Source organism: Melospiza georgiana, chromosome 7, assembly GCF_028018845.1.
Source record: "Melospiza georgiana isolate bMelGeo1 chromosome 7, bMelGeo1.pri, whole genome shotgun sequence".
NCBI classification, from domain to species: Eukaryota; Metazoa; Chordata; class Aves; order Passeriformes; family Passerellidae; genus Melospiza; species Melospiza georgiana.
Window position 1 is genome coordinate 8564651 of NC_080436.1, and position 26433 is coordinate 8591083.

General features: G+C 44.8%; 2 protein-coding genes across 2 annotated transcripts in view; both read left to right on the plus strand.

Annotated features, from left to right (window-relative positions):
• The window catches only part of ADARB1 (adenosine deaminase RNA specific B1), a 342687-nt gene that overhangs the window by 94911 nt on the left and 221343 nt on the right, over positions 1-26433 (plus strand). The window lies entirely within an intron of this gene.
• LOC131085425 (maestro heat-like repeat-containing protein family member 6) lies at positions 11304-16873 on the plus strand. The gene is made up of 14 exons (XM_058027544.1): positions 11304-11504; positions 11599-11745; positions 11905-12053; positions 12311-12458; positions 12699-12886; positions 12976-13113; positions 13719-13833; positions 13997-14134; positions 14391-14567; positions 14677-14832; positions 14988-15089; positions 15394-15496; positions 15584-15640; positions 16556-16873. The coding sequence occupies exons 2-14, from the start codon at positions 11629-11631 to the stop codon at positions 16759-16761; spliced, it is 1794 nt and encodes a 597-aa protein (XP_057883527.1). The 5' UTR covers positions 11304-11504; positions 11599-11628; the 3' UTR covers positions 16762-16873.

Consider the following 26433-nt stretch of genomic DNA (forward strand, 5'->3'; position numbering starts at 1 on the left):
GAAAATGCAGCAGCAAAGAAAAACCCTTATTTTCTGGAAATACCAATTTCCTTTTTCCCCTTGAATCTATCTTAGTCAATAGATAGCAAGAATGGAGGACGGAGAGAACCATGAAGAAGGATCTTGGAGAGGATCAGCCTGCCTGCCCTTTAATCTGCATGGATTCTGTTTCAATTACAATAATTTCATCTACAGAAGTGAAAATTGCTCTGATGAAATACAACAGTGCTCTCTGACAAGTGGCTTTTGGGAAGACACTCATTCACACGGGGGCATGATTACTGTAAACAAAGAGAAATCCTTGCTTGTCCACTTCAAAAGGGCTGCAAGGGAAGATGATGATATGCTCTGGTGTTTGGTGGTTTGTTTTTTGTTTTCTATGGAGGAATTGCACCTTAAGAATGTTTTCACTTAGAAATCCAGATAGCAGGAGTCTAAAAGATTTTGCTCCCGCCCAACATGTGTCTTGGGAAGGAACACCAGCGTGGAGGAAGAGTGAGTAGACTGAGCTGGAGCTGCTCCATACTTGTAAGTATAAGTTAATGATCAAATGTGCTCCTAGGGAAACTCATTTTCTTGAGAGCTTACATTTAAAAAGAGATATTAACACTGGAGTGTGGTAATCAGACACTGCAATATCCATGGCAGAATGACAAAGTTCCAGAGATCTGACAAACCCAGCATTTGTTATTTACCTATCCAAAACACTTCACTTTGGAAAAGCAGTGCTCAGTGCCAGCCAGAAGGATATTCATTACAAATTCAATGCAACATGCAGTCAGCTTCAGCACAGGGCTGACTGTGGCTTCACTTGTAAGGTAGAAAGTATATTAATTGGTCCATAATTCAAGGGAAATAAGGAAAAGAGAGATAAGATGAGCTGTCAAGGGAAGTAGCTACATTCACTGGTGAATTTTGGGGAGTGAGTTGAGGGAAGGGAGCACTTACCCTTGAGAACTGCACAAGATCATTTGTAAAGTCATTAGTCTTACGAATTATTTTGACTGTTATTGTTATTAATTATTTTTACTGAAGTAGCACTTGGAGAAAAGAGTTATGCTAAAAATCCTCCTGACTTCTGCTAAAGCACACAATAAAAAGGCAATCTCTCCCCTCAAGAGCTTTCAGTCTTAATGCCACTCTATATTCACAGTGTTCATAATTTCATCTGGTATTTCCATCCTCTTTTATTCTGGTACATTGCACCTGAACTTCTTCCTCAGAAGAAGTTGGTGTTTGGCAAATCTGAAATTCATCCATCTTCACTTTTATGTCTGCCTAGTGTTTGGGCTCCCTCTCCTCAGTGGTTCTTCTTCTCACAGTTAACATTCCCCTTCTCTTATTTCCTTCACTCATTTTCTGCAATTGCTTGTATTGTGTCAGTCTCCATTTTTAAACCTTTGTCACATTTCTCTCATATTTTCCATGGAAGCTTTCTTGTCTGACATTTTCCCTCTAGGTTCTCCTTTAGGGAGATCTCTGAACAAACAACTCCTGCCATCACCCGTCCAAAGGTAAGTGAATTGTTCTTTTTCTGGCAAATTGTTCTATCCCTCTTTGATGCCTTGTGAAGGCTGACCTAGAGCAGATGCTGGGCAGAGTTAAAGAATAAAGTAGGGATTTATTAAAAGGCCTCAATGGATGCACCTTGGGCAGTACAGGAGCCCAGCCAGGGCTGCACCCAAGATGAACCAAAATGGTCACAAAATGGACACCTGGTCACAGGGTCTCTCACTTTTATAAGTTCTGGTCCATTTGCACATTGGAGTTAATTGTCCAATTCCAGCTTTAGGTTATCAAGTCACATCCTTGTTTTTCTCTCTTCAGTCTACCTTGTTTGTGCTCTTGGGCCTGAGATTTGGATCATTTGTCCTTGGTTCCAGGCTAGGAAAGGAATTGTTTTGTCTCCCTACTCTGTGAATAGAGCTCACCATACCCTAATATGGAGCTCAGAACTACGCACTAAAGCAGCACATAATCTGAAAAATATAAAAGCTAAAACCTGAGGCATCATCATCACTTCCCATATCCAGCAAGAACCTGCCAACAGGAAAAGGTCATGTGGAGAAAGCACACCTTTTAATAGAGGAGGTGATTGCATTGCCAGCAGGCTGGGGGAAGTGATCCTGACCCTCTGCTCCCAATTTCTGGGGGGCCTGGATCTGGAGAGGCTTCAGTACAAGACAACTACACAGAATTTACTTGGGATAAAACCTGGATATTTTTCACTTTTATAAATAATAAGCATTGGGAGCTGCCTGGCAAAATCCCAATCTTGTCTATTGGATCATTGTAAAGAAAAAGAAATTTGGCAAAAGGACCAAGTCAGCTGTCAGTAGCTTGTCCCTGAGCTCTGCTGTTAATTGTGGTGCCTCACTGCAGTTTGTTTGCAATAATTCCAGCTGTACTGCCAGGGTAGCCTTTAAACAGAAATGCTGTTGTTGTCACAACTGTTATTGTTCAAGAACTGCATTTTTCAATTAGAGGGAATATATGAGATACATCATCTGTAACAATCTCTTTTAATGATAACAACAGATACAATAATTAGTCCAGTGTATGAAATTAAAGATATTTAAATAATTATAGTGTAATCAAGTCAAAATTACTGATGTCTTTATTTGAGGCTAGATTATGTGGAAAACACCACAGGAAAATAAGTGCTTTGTAATCTAAAAGGCACCAGTATTTGATAGCACATTTGCATATATAGCATCAAGTAAGTTTGGTTTATGCCTTCCAAAGATTTAAAATATAAATAACAGTCATTAGGCCAGGTTTCAGAGGCTTGGTATGACAGCAAATCCTTTGTGGTTCAGTTTACTGGCACATCTCTGCTTGTTTGGTATGGTGGATTTGCAGCATAAAGGTGAATTTAATGGTGCTCAACAGGGTGGCTCAGAAACATCTGCATTCTAAATGCCTGTTTATTGGACTTTTTTGGAAAAAATTCAGTTCTTATCTGATACTGCACATACTCTTTAATCAAAGATAAATAAACAAAAAGACCAGAGAGTGCAGAGACATCAAGGGAAAAACATTAATTTTTGTATTATGTGGGGAAAAAACCCAGCAACACCCCCCTGCAAAGCAAGCAAACAAAACCAAACCAAATCCATCATAAGCAAAAATTAAAAAAAAACATACACCAACCCAAAATTCACAGCTACCCACTCACTCCATCTCCTTTTCAGACTTTGAGGAAAACAACCTCTTGTGTAATTCTTTACCTTTAGCAGCAGGTGCTGACTCACCAAGCCAGAGGAGGGCACAGTTCAGGGATCTGGCAGAATTACAGCTGGTGGGTTTCAGGCACTGCCTGGGTCAAGGGGGAGCTGGAAATAGCTGTTTGTTTGTGTGTGTGAAAAGGATGCTGAGGAAGTATTTTTATCATTTGCCTTTACTGCAGGAGCTTATAAAGGCTATGTTTATATTTTATTTTCTCTTGGGATGTAATTCCCCGAAGAAATGTGAAATATTGGTGGCAAAACCTCAGTTTTGGAGCTGGGTTCTGAATTTGGAGAAGGTGCTGATACCTCTGGTTGGAAAGTTGAACACTGAGCCTGTGCTGGTGGTGCACATGAGGGGCTACATTTAAAGATGCATTTAAAATTAACACTTCTTTCCAACTTGCCTCTACAAACAGCAACACTTGACCCTCAAGAAGGTAACAGGCATCTCATGATTTATTGTAGACTAAAGTTCATTCTTTTACCTGACAGAAAAACATTGGCAAGTGCAAAGGGACTGATTCAGAGGGAACTGACTCCATTAACTGCAATTTTTCATCCCCTTTTCCACATCAGCAGCGAATTTACCTTTTTCTCTGGGTTTGACATCAAGTATCTTTAGTATCCTGAAGGTCACAAGTGTTTTCTCCAGCCTCACAGGTGCAATAACCAACAAGAAGAATAATCCACGCAGGATTTTCTTTCCATTCCATGGGTGATACTGGGAAAACAGGAGACTTTACTTCCAGTGTGGTTAATTTAATGTGCAATTAATTTTATAGTTATTTAGTACTAAAAAATAATTTCAGGACAGAAGAAATACTAGTTTTACTGTAAAGACAATGAAAACAAACAGGAAGGCAATTTCAGGAACTGAGATGAGGTTTTAAAACAGGATATTTCTGTGTTTGGGCAATGGAGTTTGTTTTACATGAAGATCTCTCTGATGGACACCCCCCATGCCACCTCTAATCCTTTGGAAGCAAGAGAAATGCCTAGATTTCTCACACAGAGACATTGTTCAGCTTTTACTAGATGGAAGCATACTTCCAGAAAGCTCTGAATTGCTAAGAGGTAAATTGATGAAATTTATCCCATATGCCCCTTTCAGCAGGTTAGGAAATGAATCCCCTGGTTTTGGTGTATCACACAGAATTGTTTGAGACCTGACCTTTTAATGAGTTTAATCAATAGAGTTGAATAATTTCTACTCATAATTTATTTACTTCACTGTTTTGTTTAATTTGAATTGTGAATCAATTATATTTTTTTCCTCTTGCTTTAAACTCATGGTTTTTCTATTCAGTTTTTCAAATGCTTCAGTAGTAACTTCTGTTATCCTTGACATTTCTGTGTCACCATAATATGAACTGCTGCAGTGGGAAACTTAATCCTCTAATCTGTCTAGCTCAGATGCATTGTTCATATAGAGACATTTTCTAATTCAGTGTATTTATTAACAGCTCTGAACACTCTGTTGGTGCTGGCATCTGCAGTAGGAGCAGTTTTATGAGTGGAAACTGTGGTCCAGGAGTGGTGTGGTGTCTGGTTCCAGTGGCTGGAATGGCAGTGCTGGTCCCTATGACTGAGGGAATCATGTCTCTGGTGTAAGATGCACATAAATGTACAAATACAGAGATATGTGTGTGTGTGTGTGTTTGCCAGTTTATCAACTCTTCTATTGCAAGGCAGAGCTGAATATTCACCCAAACTTTCCTAAGCTTTCCTAGGAATCCCCAAAATCATTTGTGATAGTTGTTCAAGAAAACAAACCATTCTGGGAGTTTTGGGCTTTCAGATGAGTGTTCAGTTTTCTGTAGAAGCAATTTTTTGTGTGATTTTTTTCCCAGAACCTCGGGTTGAGGGGATGTAGCATTTCTGACCACTCGTATAATTTAATTACTTTATTTCTGATTTGTTTAGTCCCAAAACCAAGTTGGTTGTGACAAATAATTGGCTACTGTTGAAGCTGTAAAACTGGTCTGGATGAGTTTGCAGAGTAACAGGTCTGTCACTTTGATTTGAATGCTGGAGAAGAGACATAGGAAAGTGTGGATATAAAATATATATAAATACTCTCATAAATGTTTTATTCTCCCTAATAAATATTAAAAATAAACATTAAATTATTATTATTTAACTTAATACAAATAATATCTGGATCTGCAGGTGCTTTTAATCAAGTCAAAACAAACTGCTTCAATAAAACATAAAATAAACTATTTTAACAAACTGCAAAAATCACAGGATGAGGTGAAAGATCATTAATGATGTGATGTAGTTTATACATTTCAGCTGAAGATAAATGGCAAATAGCATGATGATGTTTGGAAAGGGGATTAAGTAGTGCATAGGAAATAAATACTGCACCCCCATGAAACTAGGATTCATCTTGCTTATGATTATTCCGTGCTGGAAGCATGATAGAAAAGTGCCTCTTCTCCTGGTGTAACAAAACTACTTTCACTCTCTCTTTCCCTTAAAAAAAAACCAAAAAAAAAACCAACAAAAAACCCCCCACCAAACAACAACAACAAAAAAAACCACCCAAAAAACCAAACACGCCCCCCACCCCTAAAAAAGAAAAAAAATCAACCCACCCAAAAAAAAAACCCAAGGGAAAAAAGGTTTTGCACACAGTCTCCCAAGAAACAGGACCAAAACATCTCAAGCTGCAAAGCAAGAAGGTCCTCAACACTAATAACTATTACCAAATGCTCTGTAATCTCGAAACTAAAAACAAGAGCAAATATTATTTCTACTTATATGTCTGTATGTGCTGTATTATGAAAACATGTTCAAAGGTTTAATTTTTTCTTTTTGTTTCAGAAATACTCATTAATGACTATGTTTCATTGTCAAGATAATATAAACTGATCGGGGAAAAAAGATAAGTTTACAACATGCAATTGTTCTGAATAATGGAAATTTATTTTTCTCAAGAGTTGGCACATTATTAGGAAGCCCTTTGATGTTTCTTGGAGAAACAAATCAGTGCTAGTTGGTTTCATCCTTTATTGACAATGGCATTTTGGATGTGGCAGTCTCTGGAAAGCTGTTTTCAGCTGAAGTTGTTGGCATAGTCACAGAACGATGCTATTGTGAAGAAAAAATGATTTCATTTTAAGGCTACTGAAAGCTGCAATGAAATCACAGAAGAAATATTTGCTCATGTTGCAACTTAACATGCTAAAGACCCACAAGGAGATTGCTGCAAAAGGGTATATTTTGACTGTCTTGGAAATAAAGTGTTTCTGTTTCACTGCTATCAGGTGCTTTTGTTCCCCAGTAACTTTAAGACATGGGTTTTGTACCGCTGAGTCAAATTATTCCTTGTCACTTCCATGACCTCTCTCTTCAGATTGCCCCTAAATTTGCTGCTCAGTTTACCCACCTTTGGTTTTTTTCCTGTATCTCTGTGCTATTCCTTCCAAATGCTGAAGAGTAACAATATAAACTTTCCACATTGATATTTGTTACCATCTCTGGCATATTCCTTACTTAAACTTTCTTGGAAAGCTGTACATCAATGCCCCTAAAAAATCATTGTTTGAGGGTCCTGTGCCACCTGTAAGAACCAGAGATATGTGACTATTCATGTATGCATCTTCAATTTCCTCATGTTTTGGGTAGCTCTGTGCAAAATGAAAAACCAAAAACTACTGAAGGTACTCAGAGAGATTTGGGCAAGTCTGTCGGTGTTCTGATATTTCCTGGTAGCAAGCAGACATTTCATTTTGCAAATTAACACTAAATATAGATGAGGTGTGAAATTCACTGGACCTGAGCACTCTGCACTTGTCCCTTACATTCATCATTTCTGTTCTCACTGACCCTTACTAGGGAGTTACTGAGCCCAGTGCCATAATTTGCAGCAAATAGCCCTTATTAGATGAGAAATTGCTTGTGAGAATGATAAATTCATATAGTGATATCTTTCACAAGATCAAATCTAATAAAAGGTCAGCTGGTACAATTTCTTATGTAAATGAGTTTTCCAGATTGTTTCTCTTTCTACTTGTGCTATTGCCTAGGCTGTCATCAGACTTCAAAGAAATTCATTATTCTCCCAGCTCTTGACTTTAAACGAAATGCTTGCTGAACCTAATTGATGCTGCAAAATGTCTCTTTGCAGGGCAAAGAGAATTGTGCAAGAGTAATTCAGTCTATTGAGCTACTCACAGCCATTGTGTGTTTGACTGTGCCCTACTGACATTGTGTTTTTTTCCTGAAAAATATTGGAAATCATTTTCACTGATGGAACTGATGGGGAATAATGAATCAATCACACGAGAGAGAGTGGATTCAGCAAGCTCAATGCAAACTATTGTGAAAAGTTTTTAAAAGTCTTTTTGTCCACAAAATGTTTGGGTTTTTTTTTTTTCCTTCTCCTCAAGGTTATTCTGAAAGTAAATATTTGAGGCTGGCATGCAGTCTTGACTATTCTGAGAGCCAGTGAAGAAAGAAACAAAAATATCTACAAGCAAGCAAGAGGAATGAGTAAGGGAAGGTGAAGGCAGGTGCAATGAGTTGTGTGGATTCCAGGTAAGCTGGTGTAGGGTTTTTACATCTACTCCTGTAAAATGGCAGCTTTGGGTCTGAGAGACCCTGATGGGTCTTTTGGATAAAATGGGGAAACAGAATCGTTGCCAGCTTCTTTCTCTTTCACCCTGGCAATCCACAGGAGCAAACACTTTGTGCCAGTCAGCAACAATTCCTGCAATGGAATTAAAATGCAAGTGCATAAGTGAGTCCAGTCCTCTGACCATCCTGTGGAGGTTTTAATTTTGGCTAATGCTGAAGTGTGCCCTGGTAGGATTTGACCCCATCAGTGCCATATTGAGCTCCACTAGTTACAGTGCCCATGTTCTGAGGCCTTGCCCTTGTTTCCATTCTAAATCCTGCTTCTGCATGAATGAATGCCTCTCATTTAGTTTGGTTAAAATTTGCCTGTCTGGTCTTGGTCCATGAACAACTCACTGTCCAATGCTCTTCAGCAGTTTGGTTCATTCAGAGCATAAATCTGAGTAAATTTTAGTTATTTTTTTCTTGAATTAGTAGAGCATAAATTGCTCATAGTCCAGCTATTGATTTGGAATGTCAGCTAATTATACCTTGGTCCTTATTATACTAGTGACTGAGAAAGCTAATGGACTACATTCCTGTCTTGGTTTGGCAGCATGTAAAGGCTAAGCATTGAATGTCAACTATGGTTTTAGAGTGAGATTCCTTGATAACAATGGTTTTTATGCACATATAAGGTTTTTTATAAAACAATACTTACAATGTTTTTCATTTAAGAAGACGTAGGAGGGAAGAGGAGTTTTGTTATCAGAAATGTTTCCAGCACAGACTCAGACCCCACACTGAAGTTCAAACGAAGTCCATGGGTAACCCCAATGTCTTAGGTACTTTAATTCTCAGATTCATTCAAGACAATTTTGGAATTTCCATTCCCCCCCACCCACTGTCTACCAGAGCAATCTTTGTGCTCATGACTGCTGTAATACATTCATGTGCAAGGTGCTGTGATATCTTTATTTTCTGATGATTACCGTTTCTCCTCTCCTTGTAGTCTTAAAAAAACCCCAAACCTTTAAAATTGATGAGAATCAAACAGCAGAATATGGGGAAAACTGAAAAGTTTGTGCCTTTCTACCAATTCCCTGGCAAATGAGATACAGTACAAGCAGAGTAGTACTTGAGCCTTGGTTTTTCAGACAAAGGCTGTGAGAACAGCAAGTGGCACGACATGAATCTGTTCTTGTGTCAATTCCTTCAGTGAAAATGGAGCACAGTGGTGCTGCAGCCCCTGAGCACCCTCGGGATGGTCAAGAGCTGCAGAAGCAGGAGATGACCTGTTCCAGAACACCAGTTCCTGAAAACTGCTCTACTGAGCTCAGGCACGTTCTTCTGGCTGTGAGGGGCTCTAAGACAGGGATGTTTGTAAGCAACTTTAATAGAATTGAGAGACAAAGGATCTAGAGGCACTAGGGGACATGGAATTGTGGAGGAGGTGCACAGTGAGCCTTGTTTGTGGGCTTTCTGGATTTAGAATTCAGCATTCAGTGAAGGCAGTAACCAGGCTGAACCATGAGAAATACCATACTCTCCAGGCAGAAAAAACCACAAAAAGAGCAGGTAATTTGACTCACCCTTTGGATTTCGGGCTTGCTGCTCTTCCTTTACAACAGCAGGCTGCATAAGAATTCATGAGACTAACCTGCTGCTAAGCCATCTCTCACAGCTCTTGTTAAAAACTGACATCCCTGTCAAGGGGCAGATATGAAGCACAGGTCCTGCTGTGACCTGTGAGGCTGCATGATCATGTAATTTTGTGTGCTGGAGTCCCTTTCACTTGCTCTCTCACTTAACCAAGACAAAAAGCTTAAAAATCTTGCCTTGATGTACAATCTGATTTTTCTCTTTGCTGTCTTCTGAAATTGGGAATGCTGGGTGTGCAACACTTGCTGGCCTTTCAGAAGTAAACCCTGTCCCAGTGACAAAACAATTGTGATTCTCCTGGTTAGATGCTGAAATCAGGTCACCCAGTGAGCAATAGTTACTGAATTAACCCTTGGGCACTTAGTGCCTGAGAACTTAAAATTTTATTTTTTATTTTAAGTAGTTATTTAGTGATCCCTAGTTTCCTAGGGATCAATAAATAAAGCAATACTTACAAGTTTTGTCATTTAAGAAGATGTAAGAGGGAAGAGCGGTTCTGTTATCAAAAAAGTTTCCAGCACAGATGCAAACCTCGCACTGAAGTTGAAGGTCCATGGATAACCCAATGTCTTAGGTACTTTAATTCTCAAATAGATCCATTCAAGACAGTTTTGGAATTGCTCTACAGGAACCAAAGTCTTCTCACCACTCAAAGCTCACCCATCTTTGGCCGCAGCCTGATTTTACATATACATACATACATACATACATATATATATATATATGTATATATGTATATGTGTGTGTGTGTATTTCTATCAAACCATCAAAGTTTTTTCTATCTGCTGAGAAGCTGTGAAAGACAATGCATAAGGAGAGTGTAGAGAGTGTAGAATGGGTAAAGATTAAGTCACACAGCAGCTGAGTTTGAAAGACATTTTCTGTCTTTTAATCTGTCCACTTTTGGCATTGTAAAAGTGTCTCCTCCACAATAGTCTCTCAAGTACTATATTTAATGATTTAATGCTGACTCTGAGAGTCCACTGGTGCAAAGAGGGTGACTATCTTGGTTAAAGTGACAGTGGGCAAGTCCTGCTCCACATGTTGGCTCTTTACAGTGCACAGAGCAGTGGGGGAGGTTGGCTGGGGGCTGTACCTGCCTCAAAAAGGCTTAATTATACAAGAAATATTGAACCAGTCCAAAAAGGGCATGTGGAGGTGGGTCCTGGGGCTCTCTGTAACACAGTGCACCGTGGTCACCGTGGATGGAACAGGACACAGTGTGCAAGGGTGACCCTTTGTGACACGTCGTGCTGTAGGTGCTGGTGACACCACGGCCACACCACAGTGCTCAGTGCACGCTGTGGAGCAGAGCAGTGCTGTGAGGAGTCCCCACGTTGTTCCTTGCTTGCCCAGGCGTTCTCTGTGGAGGTCACCTTGAGGCCACACTGTGGGTCTCAGTGACCCAGAGCCTTCCCAAGGTTTCTCTGCTGCAGGTGCCCTGAAGGGCAGTGTGTCAGACTTGCTGACCAGAGCCTTTCCAAAATGTTTCTTGTCACTGTGGCAGGAGACCTTCAGGCCAGACTGCAGGACTTAGTGTCCTGCAGCTGTTCTAGGCCCTCCCTATTGTAGCTTTCATCAAGGCACAGCTGCAGCCCTCGCTGCCCTGCAGCTTTCCCAAGGCATCTGTCCTGCCCTTGTTGCCCTTAATCCCGACAAGACATGGCAGAGAGACCTCCCACCCCACCCAAGAAGGTGGAGAATTGCCCTTGTGGTGCCGCCCTCCAGCGACGTGCTGACTTGGAGCAGCTGCAGCTGCTGCAGAAGAGTGAGTGAAAGAGCTGGGCCACAGGGCTGGCCTGCAGCCAGCTCCACCCTGCCCCATCCCATCCCATCCCTTCCCTGCGGACATGCCCATGGACAGGACAGAAGAGGGGCTGGGGCATCCTGGGGCTGTCCCTGCCTGGGGCGACTGCAGGGCTGGGCTGTGCTCTCTGGCCTCTCCTGCAGCTCCTCAGCTCTGGCATTCCTTGCTCTTTGCCAGATGCAGCCAAGGACCCGGCACAAGGGCTGGATCCTGCCCGTAGCTGCTGGCGCTCTGTAGGCCAGGTACTGAGAGCCATCCCCTCCTTCTGAGCCGAGCATCAGCACTGCAGCACTGCATGGATCGTGCCTCTCTTCCCTGTTGTTCCTTCTTTTGCAGAAGTTCACAAACCTCGCTTGGTGTCGAGAGATGATCAGCATGTTCACCAAGGGTGCAGCAGAGGCTGGCCCCACAGCCCCTCAGAGCATCCCTCCTGCTCCCAGCCTGGATCAGTTTGGGGAGAGAGTTGTTTCCAGTCCCAGTCAAGTAAGCAGCCTGTGGCCGGGGCTGGGTGTCCCCAGCAGTGCCGTGGCGCCTCAAGCCTTTGAGGCCCGGCCCAATGTGGTGGCAAGGGAAGCCCTTCTGAGGGGAAGCTGGGCAAGCTGCTGCTCTGGCAGCTCTGCAATCTCCCTGTGCCTCGTGCAGGTGCCAGGCTTTGTCAGGAACTTGCACCAGAGGCTGGCGTCCAACGAGCCTCCAGACGACTGGCTGTTCATGGACATCCTGCGGCTGACCGAGGAACAGCCCACTGACGTGGCAGTGACCCTGCTGCGGTGTGCCCCAACATGTGACAGGTACAGGGCCCACCTGCCTTGGGGGCTCAGGCCTAGCCCTGTACAGCCAGTGCAATGGGCTCTGCTGAACAGGCAGAGAGTTCCAGGAGCTACCGGAGCCTCCATTTCCCAGCGCTGGCTTGTCAGCCCATAACCCTCCTGACGTGCTCCCTGCCTACCCCTCAGGGCACTGTGGCTCTGCCATCTGGGCCCTTGTGGCTGCCCAGGCCGCAGTGCCCTGGCTGAGAGCCCCGTGACACCCAGCTCTGGTCCTGCAGAGCTGCCGCAATCATGTGGAAGACCATCGCCTCGTCAGGAACGGCAACGGAAAAGGTGCTGCCCACACTGCTCTGCGTGATGGACGGCTGGCCCATGCAGAAAATGTACACCGCTGACGGGGACAACAAGGATGTCTTTGCCCTGGCCGTGAGTGTCCATAGCTGGCCTTTGCTTGTAGGCAGGTTGCTGCTCCAGTGCCTCTCCATCCTCTCCCCCACTGCAACGTGTCTGTCTGCCTCAGGCACTGTGCTGACACCTGGCTTAGGGACAGGGTTCAGGGGCACCAGGCCGGCTGCTCCCCCTGTGTCTCCCCTGGCCTCTCCCTTGTATGCTCAGGCCTTGCCACTCCATGTTGAGTGCTGTCTCTGGATGGTTTATCCTTTGCAGGCAACCAGGGTGATTTGGGAGATTCTCCGCCTGCCCTGGTGCCCAGAGCCGTTTGTGGAATATTCCCCCCATCTCCTTGGGGCTCTGCTGTACCAAGTTTACACCACTACAGAGCAGATGTCAGAGGAAGTAAATACTTTCTGGAAGAAATGTCAGGAGGAAAATGGCATTACCGCCAACCCCAACAGGTGCTCCGTGCCAGCCCTCCTGTCACTCCCACGTCCCCAGGGCTGCAGGCTGGGGTCCCAGCATAACCCAGGCTTTGCTCTGCACACAGCTTTGTAGTGAGCACTGTGAAGTCATTGCTGTACCATCTGCAATGTGTGAATTTACTGATGGCTCTGGAACGGAAGTGTGCCTGGGACACGCTGCTCCGTGCAGAAACCCACCACTATGCAATGGGTCTGCTGGCCAGGTGAGACCTCGTTCTGCCCACCGCCCCTCTCCTTTGTGCCCGCATGGCCCCACACAGTCCCCGCGGTCATGGGCGCAGGGACCTGTCCCCAAGGGAGGGATGAGCGGACTGGAAAAGGCCGGCACAGGAGGGTGTCCGGGAGCAGCCGCCTCCCAAAGCGGCAGGGCCGTGTCCCCAAGGGAGGGATGAGCGGACTGGAAAAGGCCGGCACAGGAGGGTATCCGGGAGCAGCCGCCTCCCAAAGCGGCAGGGCCGTGTCCCCAAGGGAGGGATGAGCGGACTGGAGAAGGCCGGCACAGGAGGGTGTCCGGGAGCAGCCGCCTCCCAGAGCGGCAGGGCCGTGTCCCCAAGGGAGGGATGAGCGGACTGGAAAAGGCCGGCACAGGAGGGTGCCCGGGAGCAGCCGCCTCCCAAAGCGGCAGGGCCGTGTCCCCAAGGGAGGGATGAGCGGACTGGAAAAGGCCGGCACAGGAGGGTGTCCGGGAGCAGCCGCCTCCCAAAGCGCCCCCGGGCTGCTCGGGAGCAGACCGGAGCTCTGTGAGTCAGCCCTGGGACAGGTTTGCCCACCCAGCCCAGGAGCAACGGTGCCTTTTTCTCCCCGCCAGGGAGATGCGCCGTGTGTGCCAACCTTTCTGCTCCTGCATCGCGCTCCGCCTGCTCTGCCGGCTCAGCAGGGAGGAGCCGTGCTGGGAAATGGCCTCCCTGGCGTTCCTGGTGGAGGTGAGCGCCGCGGCCAGCGCTGCCCGGCTGAGCCGCCTCCCAGCCCTCTGCCCTCTCGGAGCCGCAGCTGCCCGTGCCCTGTGCTTGGCTGCCTTGGCTGGGCCCCGTGCACTTCTGAGCTCCTGCCAGCTGGGCACCTCTGTGCCTGCTCTGTGCCTTTCAGGTCCTGGATTGCCTGGATTTCAATGAATGGGGTAACAACATCCTGGAGATCTTGACCAAGCACCTGCTGAGCGAGTCCATGGAGATGCGACGCCTGGCCCTCAGAGGCCTCGTGATGCTCAGCAAAGACCCCTCAATGGTGAGAAGGATGCAGCAGCTGAAGCTGTGCTGGCAGCGTGGGGCTGGGGCAAGCAGCCCCTTGGGCTTGGCTGGGCTTTGGCAGCTGTGGCAGCTGCTCCCAGCTCTCCAGGGTCGCTGTTCAGCTGCCTGAGTGCTTCGGGACAGGCCTTTGGCCTCTATAGACTCCATGGCAGGCGGGTGGGGTTGCACTGCTGGAGCAGTGCTGGTGGAGAAGATTTTCATGGATTCACAGCACAGCCTTGTGTTCCACATAGGCCAAAAAAATGTGCAGCCTGTCTGAACCCCTCATAGATTTCCTGAGCAATGAAGACATAGAGGTGGTCAAGATGAGTCTGTCTGTGTTCACAAATATACTCATGAACAAGGATATCCTAACATCCTGCCCCACAGCCCCCAAACTGGCTGCCGCGCTCCGGCCCCTCTTTGACAGTGTAAGGCTCTGTGCCCCCAGCCACGGCCCCTGGCTGCTGCCCACAAGTGTGGTGCCCTGTGGCTGTTGGGCCTGGACAATCCAGTGCTGAGTTTTTTCCTTTCCAACAGGACAACAATCAAGTGCAGTGGCTCTCCATCGGCCTCTACAAAGATGTGATGGAATCAGTAGTGGAAAGGGGAAAAAAGGCCCTGAAGCCTCATGTGAGCGAGAGCCTGCTTCCTCTCTTCTTCCACTGCTACGACGAGAACCGGCGTGTGGCACAGGTGAGGCCTCCTGGGTGTCCCCTTGGGAGGGGGCTCAGCTGTCTGCCCAGCCCCTGGCACCTGACGGGCTCCAGCCTCCTCCTGGCCTTGGCACAGAGATGCGGCTCCTGTGCCCTGGGCCGCGGTGCCATCTCTGGCTCTCTGCTGCTCTGCAGACCTCTCGGGAAACGCTGCTCTCTGCAGTAAACTTCCTGAAGAGAAGGGATCTCAAACAGCTGCTCAAGTTGGATGACCCGTGGAGCTTTGCCGAGCACGTGGTAAGGACAGGCTGGAATCCCCAGGCCAATCCCTGGAGAAGCCGCCTGCCCAGGGCACCCAGTCCGTGGGGCTGGCGGCTGTGGCCCCTGCCCAGTGCCGCAGGCAGGGCCGCCAGCCTGCGCCCCACAGGCCGCTCCCTTCCCTGGGCCGTGCGGGCTCTTCTCCGGGCCCCTCTGGCCCCGAGGCCGGTGCCGAGCAGCCGGGCCTCAGCGCTCGGTGGGCAGGGGGGGCCGTAGGGAGCGCCCGGCCCGGGGGCAGGGCCCGCATCAACCCTTTCCCTCCGTGCCCTGCCGCTCTCCGCAGCTGGCAGAGGACAGGAGCCGAGCGGCCGAGCACCTGCGCCAGGCCCTGCCCTACCTGCAGAGCCCCCAGGAGCCCGTGCGAGAGGCGGCCGTCAGATCCATTGGTGAGCCACCAAGCCGGCTCTCGCTCCCTCCCTTCCCCGGGGCCTCAGGGTCCGGGCCAGGGGCCGTGACGGGCTCTGTGTTCCCAGGGACCGCCGGGATGCTCATGAGAGGACAGCGGGAGGAGCTGCAGCTCATCTGTGAGGGTGAGTGAGGCGGGCGGGGTGTCTGTCTGTCTGTCCTGGGAGCTGCCAGGGGAAGCTGTACGGGGTGTCTGTCTGTCTGTCTGTCCTGGGAGCTGCCAGGGGAAACTGCACGGGGTGTCTGTCTGTCTGTCTGTCCTGGGAGCTGCCAGGGGAAGCTGTACGGGGTGTCTGTCTGTCTGTCTGTCCGTGGGAGCTGCCAGGGGAAGCTGCACGGGGTGTCTGTCTGTCTGTCTGTCCGTCCGTGGGCGCTGCCAGGGGAAGCTGCACGGGGTGTCTGTCTGTCTGTCCGTGGGAGCTGCCAGGGGAAGCTGCACGGGGTGTCTGTCTGTCTGTCTGTCCGTGGGAGCTGCCAGGGGAAGCTGCACGGGGTGTCTGTCTGTCTGTCCGTGGGAGCTGCCAGGGGAAGCTGCACGGGGTGTCTGTCTGTCTGTCTGTCCGTGGGAGCTGCCAGGGGAAGCTGCACGGGGTGTCTGTCTGTCTGTCTGTCCTGGGAGCTGCCAGGGGAAGCTGCACGGGGTGTCTGTCTGTCTGTCTGTCCTGGGAGCTGCCAGGGGAAGCTGCACGGGGTGTCTGTCTGTCTGTCCGTGGGAGCTGCCAGGGGAAGCTGCACGGGGTGTCTGTCTGTCTGTCTGTCCGTGGGAGCTGCCAGGGGAAGCTGCACGGGGTGTCTGTCTGTCTGTCCGTGGGAGCTGCCAGGGGAAGCTGCAATCCCTGCCCCGGCTGCGGCGGCTCCGCTCCTTGTGCTCACGAGGGGCAGCGTCGGGAGCACGGAGCCTTTTCAGAGATGTCATTTGTGGTCAGCACCTTCCAGCTGGTCCTTGTTGTGTCCTGCTTCCTCCAGGCCGTGGCAAGAGCTGAGTGGGCCGCTCCTTTCAGGGGCTTTCCTCACTCTGGCCATGGCTCTGTTTCTTTCAGCCCTTCAAGCCCTTAACTCAGATGAGAGCCCCTCCAACACAAACCTCATCGTTCAAGTCATGTTGGATGAAAGAGCTACATCACTGAGTTCATCTTCTGGATCAGGACAACCAGGACAGCAGCAGATGCCATGCAGGAGGAAACAAGCTGGAGATCAGAAGGGAGCAGCTGGAGCTCCAGGCCCAGCTAATGCTGGGAAAATCTGAGCTTGCCTTCCCTCTTTACTGGTCCCTCCCTGCAGCCCTCAGAACCTGCCTGTTCCCTTCTCCCAAGCTTTGCCATTAATAAACATTTCAGCTTCTTCACCTCATTTGTATCTTTGTGGTGCTGAAGTGGATCAAAACCTGAGCCCTGCAGCACACAGGCCCCGTCCTGCCGTTCTTTTCTGTGCTGCATTCTGTGCAGAGAAGCAAAGCACATCAGGCTGGAAAGGTCCCTGCCCTGGAGGTCTGGTTTCACAACACTGTGAAAGACCTAAGGGTCTTGCTGAACACACTGAAGGTCAGCAGTAGGACTCAGAGCCTGGATTTTAGAAGAGTCAACTTCAGAATTTTCTGAATCCAGCTGTAAGGGATTCCGTGGCAAGCATCCACTGGGGGCAAAGGAGCTTGGAATGCTGGAAGTTATTCAAGAACAGGTTCCTTGGAAGCACAGCAGTGGTCCTTCCCTACAAAAGGGAGAGCAAGAGGGCAAAAGCAGAGATGGCCCTGATTTCCAGTGAGCTTTGGGTGTGCTAAAAAGGAAGCAAATGAAGCAGCAGTACAGGTGTGTGGAGGGATAGAATTTAAGAGAACAGTGCAGAAGGTAATTTCACACCTGGGGAGTTGCAGCTGTGCTCATCAGCAGAGATTAGGAACAGGCCTGCCCTTCATAGGCCACAGCTGTGTCCAGTAAGAAGACTGCTACAAAAGAGTGGGTGAGCTGGGTGAGCAGAGAGTTGGAGTTGGGTGCTTGTGCTGAGAAGAGGCTTGGAGTTTGTTGGTTGTGCTGTGAAGGAGAAGGAGTCAGTGCTGCTAGGAGCTGCCCATGAGAAATCACCCAGAAGGTATGGGAGCTTAATGATAAGATGACAGCAGTGCTTCAGCTCAGACCTTTGCTGTATCTACTTGGAAACTGGGATTTTTGCCCCACCTTACAGCTGTGAACCTTGGAAGCCCCTCATGGCATTCAAATTGTCCTAACTGGATTAATTGTAATTATGGTGAAATTAAACTCTCTGGAACACAGCAAGGAGATCAGCTGGCTCGGAAAGCATGGCAATTTTGGAGCACTTCATCCTTTTCATAGCACTGCTTGGTTTCTCTCCTTCAGAGCTGACACTCAGGTGTCTGTTCTGCTTTGGTACGTAATACATCTTGTGAAGGAAGGTGTGCCAAAGAGCTCTTCCTGATTTAGAGATCAAAGCCAGGACCTATCAAATGTGCTGATGAAAACCTCAGTTCAGTATATGAAAGAAAAAATGTCTCAGCCAGCAATAGTTTTCATGTAGAATGCAAAGCAAGGTGGTTGATGCATCTACAGCACAAATTAATGCATTTTGTCAACTGGGCTGACCTCAGGAACATTAAAAGAAATGCATTGTGCTGCTGCAGTGAGTTTTGAGCAGTCCTTTCAAATAGTTTTCATGTGTGATCCTCCTTAGAATATGAGATGTTCATTTTGCTCAGTTACATTTAACATGGCAAATAAGTAAAGGCATTCAATTCTGAAGTGAACTTTTCTTAGAGTATCAAAGTGCTGCTAGTAAATTAAAACTACTCAATCTAGTGCATAATGAAGAGCTGTAATGCTCTGAATAAATCCATGGCTCAAATGTGTACTCTAATGAAGATATAAGTCATTAGCGTTTGCCTAACTCTTTTTATGTGGTTGAAATTAACAGCAATGTAAGCCACATTGCAAACACTAAAAAAAAAAAAATCCCAAATATTGAGAAAATATTATCTGTAAAGTACACCATGGATAATCTGTGTGGATGAAATTTTATCTGCAAATGCAAAATGTAGCTTCTTTCAATTTTTTTTCTTTACTTTTTTTTGTACACAGCAGAGAAATAGAAAACCTCTTCAAAGCTCTTTCTAAAAGATCATATGGCAGCAGTTGGAATTTAGCCTATCAAAAGTGCTTCTCATGGTACATAAGGAAGTGTGATATCCCATTAAAACAGGGGAGAATATTATTAATCTCTATTAAAAAGACTAATGAAATGGAGTATGATATCCTGCCAGCTGTGGCTTAGAACTTTTTCTTCTTTCATTTGAATTAGAAACAGGAAAAGCCATAATCAGAGCAGGGCATGGAAGTGGTGGAGAAGGAAGTAATTTAGAAGTGTTCTCTTTCATTTTTCGAATCTGAAGGACCTGAGGGATTCAGCTCTTGGTTTAAACAAGAGCAGCCATCTGACATTCTGTAGCTCTCCAGAAAATGCAAGTCAGAAAAGTCTGGGCTGTGGGAATAAAAAGTATGGGTGGCTTTTTTCCATTTTGTCTCATTTTGATTTTTAACATGTGGGAATTTACCAATGCAGGGAGATTTCCTCCATGCTCTGTAGCAGATGAGTTATATGGGCATATCACAGGGCTGACCCTGAATCCGTGAGTCGGTATGTTCAGCAGGAATGGTTTATACACATTTTGGTTATGGCACATCATGGTTCTTGCCATCTTCTATGGCATTAGAACAGATATTTAAGTGATTCTGGGCCTCAGCTGGCAGCCAGTACAAAATGCTGATGGAAATCTGTTCCCCCACAGTGTCATAACACCACTCCTGAGAATATCCACATTGAGCATTTTCAAGTGCACAGACCAAACATCCCAAAGGGAAAGGGGCGGATCTTATTGCAGTCTTGTGGCAATGCCAGAGGTCTGAGATTTACTTTGCTGGTCAAATTTTTGTTTTTTTGGTACTTATTCAGCTCCTGTGCAATAAGCATATGATTTCTCTGCAAAGCCCCGATATCCCACATCTTATATCAAAATATACCTCAGTGTATAGTGCTCAGAATAAAGATGTAACACCACAGGTCAACTCAACCTATGAGAAGGTGCCCAAAAAAAAAAAAAAGCCTTGGGGTTCCTGAACTCAATTGTGTAACAAGTGTTTTGGGTTTTGCATGTTGTTACTCTTGAAGTTTAATGGTGTATTTCCACCCCCATGCCACAGCTTTCCTTCTGACAGGTGCCTGTAAATCCCTGGCTGATGGCAGTCAGTGGAGCTCAGGTTTGGGCTGGGTCTCTTCTGTGACAGGGCACGTTACAAGCAGGGCCACCAAGGCCAGCAACTGCACAGGAGTCAGGTACAGACCAAGGGGCCTGGCACTGCCGGGCTTACCAGTCCTCCTCTTGAAGCTCAATATCAAAAATTAATTAATTATTACTTAATTATTCTGTAATTTTGTGGCAAAACCCTGGGGAGGGTGGGACAGTAGGGAGAAGGGCAAGGGAGACCTGGAGGGTGGTCTTGCAAATGTAATTAATGGTGTTTGCACATATCCAATAGTCAATAAAGAACAGAAAAAGCCACTCATGTTCCAATATCCTTTTACAGGTCATCATAACAGCTTTGCCTGTTTGAAGATGTACATCTGTGGGGTTTTCAAGCTCAGTTAGAAGCACCTTTCTACCAAGACTGCAAAACTGCTATTGGTAAGGGATGCAAGTACCACAAGAGGAAAAAAAAAAAATCACAGGTAGTGTTCCCCTTCCATAATAAGCTGAGCATCATGTTAGTGCTCAGAACTGTGAACATTTATTTCACTTTATTGTTGCAGCAGAACACCAAATTAAGATTTTTTGATAAATTATTTATTTACATACAATGACGAGGAATCCCAGACTAAAATGTATTTGAGAAGACATTTATTTTCTGAGCATTCAGAAAGAGAAAGTGTTTCACTGGAATGTTGAAGCAGCATGTAGGAGCTGATTAGAGGTGCCTGCCACATTGCCTAGGCATGCCCTTGGAGGACTTGGGGAATTTGGAGAGTTGTAATGCTACTGACATTGTACCTGGCAGAGTGGTAAGTCTGAAACCAACGTTATACACACCGCTTGTTTTCCAGTTTGGTGCCTCACCTTTTATCTAAAGTATGATTAGGAAAACCAAGAGCATCCCCTTCCTTTTCAAAAAACCAACCAACCACCTTTACAGCTGTTCAAACATAAAGATGTTTATCTTGAGCAAAATGTTTTTCTCTGATGAATAACAAGCATAATAATTTGTCTTTCATTTTAGTGGTTTTTAATTCCACTCAAATCTGAGCTTCTGATACAAATTGTTTAGATCAAGGAGTAAACTCGTATTTCTAATGGATTACTTGTGAGCAGAGCAGGCAATAAAATGAATAATGGAGGGGAATCTTTAAAAATTGCAAACTGACCTTTGAAATGTCAGAATTTGGATGTTTCCTGTAATCAGCATTCTGTGATAAATGAGAGCAGTAAATGTAAAGATCCTTGGTTCAAAGTGTGTGTAATCGAAATCCAATGAGAGATCGATGCCCTTTGGGTGACCTTTTCTGAAAAGGTCAAATGACAACATTTATGGGAAACTTTTCATGTGCTTGGAGGATGATTATAAATGGGTTTATTGCATTTCAGTGTTCTGCTTATAGAGGGAAACTCTGCCTATTTGTCTGGGGCCTATATATTTGTATGAGCATATATGTCAGTCATGTCAATTTTATACATATTTTTATGTATATACATAGCCTGACATATTTGTATTATTTGAATTTTTAATTAATACTGTTATAAAATATTATGAGAGAAATGCTACTACATGCATATAAAATATTACCTGGCTATTTTTAAGGAAGGCAACAGAAGGATCAAAGATGACTTCAGTGGAAAATTGGTTCCATTTTGCCAAAGGTGACCGCAGCTTGGAAATAAAATAACAAAAGCTCCTATCACAAGTGATGAAAGAGTAAGTCTCTCTCTCAGAGACACCTTTTAGGAATAAGTCCACTGACACATTTTTTTTCTGAGCGGCTGTTGGAGAATGATTTGTGCTGATCTTATATAACAAAATATCTAAAATGGTCTAAAGGTAAATTAGAGACTGTCATCACCAGATCACCAGCTTTTTGATGTCTGCCTTGCTGTTTTGTATTTCAAATTATGAAAAACTGCTACTTATTTGTCTGAATGATTGATATATATTTTTTTTTGTGAAATTATATGTATGTTCAGCTTTCTGTGAGGGCCTGAACTACCTGATTTTCTTTGTAACAATTTAGTCTTAAAGTAAAGATGTTTTCCACCTTTCTGTGGACAAGAATTGGTTATGAGCTCTTACATTTCATTGGAAAAGCTTCATATGCTTGTAGCTTAAGCATAATTGCTTTTAAAAAGTCAGTTATTGCATCAGTCTAATCATTAATTACTGGGAAATCATGTAGACACCAGATCATCCCACAAAAATAGTCTCTTATTGCAGAGGAATGAGAATTTGCACTTTTGGGCAACTGGTGGTTGAAGTACAGGACATAAATCCACAGGAACAGGGTTTTAGGAGTTTTACTGGCCATGGAACTGTTTGCTTCCTTGATGGAAATTCAAATGGAGGGCTGAGAGTCCAGCTCAGTTCTTCTCTCCTTTTGCATCATTCATCATTAATGAACCAACACGGATAACGATGTAATTATTCTGATCATAGTAAACAGGTTTGATGGCTCTGGTGACAAGGAACCTGCACAAATGCTCCTTGCTCTACTGGTTCTGTCCTTGTTGAAAGAGTAAAAATGGGTGAAGAGGGAAAAAGAAGAGATTTAGCACTGTGAAGTATCAGCTATACATGGGCATAGAAATAAATCTGTGGAAAGGTAAGCAGTTTTTACTGTGACCCCATTCAGAGCTGAACTGGAGTTTAAATTAACTGAAAAAGGCTCTTTCCATGTGAGAAAATAGAACTATGTCTTAGATGACATATTTCATTGATATGCAAGTATATAATGCCAAATCACAGTGATAAAATCACAGGGTCTCTGATCTGTAACTGGCCTGTTCTATTAATATTTCTTTAGAGTATGCAGCACTAGCTATTTCTGGAACTATCCTAAACTTAAATGTGCCAGCTATTATTTCATACCATTATTCTGCAGCCCAAAGCTGGAGCTGCAAGCTGTGATTTGCTGTGTTTTTATCTGCATTACCAGATAATTTGATACTGCAGGAAGAGGGGAGCTGGAGTCTCATTTTTCTGACATGGCTGAGTGATGCATTTTCTATTAAATACAGTCAGGTGAAACAGGCCTGGCATATCCTATCTCCTGATTATTATAACTTGTGATTAAAAGATGGTTTATGTTGAGACAGCTTTGTCACAGCCTTCCTCTGAAAGAAAAGCTAAATAGCTTTAAATTCAGGCAGTATACACAGCACGTCAAGCTGTTGTCTTTCAGAGTGGTGGAAGGAATTGCTTCCTTTCTTAATGGTTTTGGGCTTCACAATGAAATGAGCTTTCACTAAACGACTCCTCTAGTAATAGTGTGGATGAGGAAAATAAATTAGAAGAGCAGAAGTCAGTGAATAGTTAGGAGTGCAAGCATTTATTCCATTATTTTGTACTTTGGGTAAATTTTCAGCCCCGAGTACAAAATGCCTTCATTGTACTGAGGAGATTTGCATTTTAATTCACTGCACATAACAAACATCTACAAACCTTTGTGTTTTTCCAAAAATAACAAATGTCAGAACCTAGTGAGCTCTCAAAGAGGGATGAATATATTGAGACCTTAAATCTATCACAAAATTAGGTACTTTGGCATTAACACAGGAGTTAATGCTAGCAATTTTATATAAGATGACATGTTGTTTGAGCATTAAATCCTTGGACTGACATGTTCAGGTAAGGAGTAGTTATTCAGAAGAATAATTGCTTTCTTCATGTGAGCACGTGTTTTGCCCACGTTTTTTGTGCTTGTCTTTACAAATCTTAGTTTGTTTCTAAATATCAACGTGTGAATTGAGCACGTGGAGCTGCAGATGGTGAATTTTGCTTTCAAAATTTAGTTTGCAAATATGTATTACATTTGTGGATAACAAGGTCAGGTCTCAGCTTTAAAAATACCTGCCATGGTAAAATGTTTGTCCTTCCAACATCACAGAAATTGTTCAGCTGCCAATAGAAAAGATTAGTTCAAAGACATTTTTTGGCTGGCGTGTTGAAATCAGGATAATGTTTACCTGAGGAGATGCTCCAGCAGGAATGTATTTTGAAGTGAAGTGGAAACAAAGAACTCTAAGACTACTTAAAAAGTGATAATGTGGTGAAACAGATTTGAAAGTCCTCAGGAAGTTGCCTCCAGTTATACGTGAGAGAACCTGGTCTAACTTAGTTAGGTTTTGATGTTCATTTCTTGTTCTACCCCTGAACTCAAAATGTTCATGGTGCCCCATGGAAGACTTTGGTCTGTACTGGCATAAGCATCAGATGCTTCATCAGCTGTGTGAGGCTGTCCTGGATTTTAATGAATAAATCTATTCTGGTCAATAAGGTTTCCCTTGGGTTGTCAGAAGCTGCCTAGTGTAGCAACAATATGCAATTTTGTAAGTTTGTTTTTTTAAAAGGAAGCATACATGCCTTGAGTTAAGGTTTCTCTCACAGAATTAGAGGCTCCAGACAGTATTAGAAAGTGCATGTTTGAGGAAAATTCACCTAAAGAAACAAACCTCACCTGCCACAGGAACTGTATCTAGAATGTCACCAAATGCCACCACCTTGTCCTCCTGACATGTATGTGTCTCTCCACTGTTTGGCCAAATATGATCATTACAGTAGGCTTGGAGTTATGCTTGTTTTAGGAAGATGGTAGAGATCTGTCAACTAGTATAAATATAAAGTTTTTCTGCAGCTTTACCTGATAAAATTGTTCCAGTAGAAGGAAAAAAGGCTGTGGTAATTTGTAAAGGAAACTTTCTACTAGCATTATATTTTCAATTGCTGAAAAGATGTATGGAATTTAGAAATGCCTCTTTCCAAAGAGAAAGGTAGCTTCAGGGTTTCTTTTTCCCTTCCTAGTGGTTCTTTAGATATTTCCATAAAAAGAATTTGTCATTATCATTTTCCTTTCACAAACAGAATTCAAAATGCTGATGCTACCAAATTTCAGCTTTGTAGAAATAAAAAGTTTGTGTTCATTCAGCACAGTCCCTGCTGTAGAAAGTGCAGGCACCTATAGGTATGTGATGACTTGCTCTTTGGAGGGATATTTGGAAAAAGGTATTCAGGAGATGTACTGAATTCTCTCAGGATCACTTCTTAAATTTGACCCAAAGAAAAATTTCAAAAAAGAAAATAAATACTTCTAGGCTGTTTTTATGCTTTTTCCTCTATAAGCACCAGGCTCAGCTCAGTTTAGGAGGGGAACATCAGCCTGATGTATAACTTTTCCATTTGCACAGAACAGTTGAAGAAACTCTTGACCAGCTTTTTGAAAGTCATTTAGCACATGCAAAAGGCAAGGCCAGCACAAAGGGAAAATGACCAAACACATCAATGCCACAAAAAGCTGCTGCTGCTTTATGGCCATCTCTTTTCAGCTCATGTTTCTGTGTACATGCATCTCTGCATGGGTTTTTGGCAGTTCAGGAAGGTGAAAGAAGGCTTGGGTTTTATTTGAGTGAAAGGCAAAAGGAAATCCTCTGGAAGCTGTTAAACCCACAAGGTTTGTGCTTGGCTAAGGACAGGTGAAAACTCAGCACAAATAGTACCAGTGCAAGAGAGCACATCCCTCTCTAATCAGAATTTAGCACAGTCAATATACTTTAGTGTGCAAGGAACTGCAGTTGCTTTTCTAAGTTTTACTCTCCATTTTACTCTCCCATTACCATTGTCCAAACAGGTAATAAAAGTGACCTTCCCCAGCTCGTGCTTCTCATTACTGAAGGTGAAAAATGACAAGGCAAACAAAACAAGTGGTTAGAAATCATAGTGATCATGGCTGATACAACTGATTCATTTGACTCTTGTACTGGAATCTGATTCAGGAAAGACAACTACAGAGAACTAGGAAACATGGACAAAGTTAGGAGACACTTTATAGCTTTAGGATGGGAAAAGTTGGTTTCTTGACATATTGATCCTTCTTTGGACAGGGCATGAGCAGTGCCTATGGAGCCACATATTGCTGAGGCAGGATGCCATGCAGGTCAGGCTTCTGAGGGGCTGCCAGCAGAAATCACAAGGATTTGATGCCTTGTCAAGGCTGACCTAGAACAGAGGCTAGACAGAGCTAAAGAATAAAGTAGGGATTTACTAAAAGGCCTCAATGGATGCACCTTGGGCAGCACAAGAGCCCAGCCAGGGCTGCACCCAAGATGAACCAAAATGGTCCCAAAATGAACAACTGGTCACGGAGTCCCTCACTTTTATAAGTTCTGGTCCATTTGCATATTGGAGTTAGTTGTCCAGTAGTTTTAGGTAATGAAGTCCCATCCTTGTTTTCTTCTGTTCATTCTGCTGTTGTTTATGCTCTCAGGCCTGAGATTTGGGTCATTTGTCCTTGGTCCCCAGCTGGAGAAGGAATAGTTTTGTCTCCCTGCTCTGTGAAGAGAGCTCACCATGCCCTAATATGGAGCCCAGAACTACACACTAAAGCAGCACAGAATCTGAAAAATATAAAAGCTAAAACCTGAGGCATCAGATTAGGGCTTGGAGGACTGTGGGCTGCTGCAGTCTGATCAGTGACTAGAGGAGGCTGATAAAACACTGAAAATGACTGCGTGTGAGATTTATTATGGTTTCCTTCAAGTGCTCCAAGTTCAGAGCTGGCAGTTGAATGCAGGAGGCAGATGTGAGACTGCTCCTGTGCTTGGAGACCAGGAGAGTGACAAACAGCCTGACATGAAACGGGCAGCTCTGGATTCAAACAG

What these genes read in the sequence shown, in the direction of transcription:
- LOC131085425 (XM_058027544.1), top strand. Translation starts at nt 11,629, where the DNA reads ATGATCAGCATGTTCACCAAGGGTGCAGCAGAGGCTGGCCCCACAGCC. An exon ending in CCCTGGCGTTCCTGGTGGAG is followed by an intron (nt 13,834 to 13,996) that starts GTGAGCGCCGCG and finishes TGTGCCTTTCAG; the next exon opens with GTCCTGGATTGCCTGGATTT. An exon ending in GGAGCTTTGCCGAGCACGTG is followed by an intron (nt 15,090 to 15,393) that starts GTAAGGACAGGC and finishes CGCTCTCCGCAG; the next exon opens with CTGGCAGAGGACAGGAGCCG.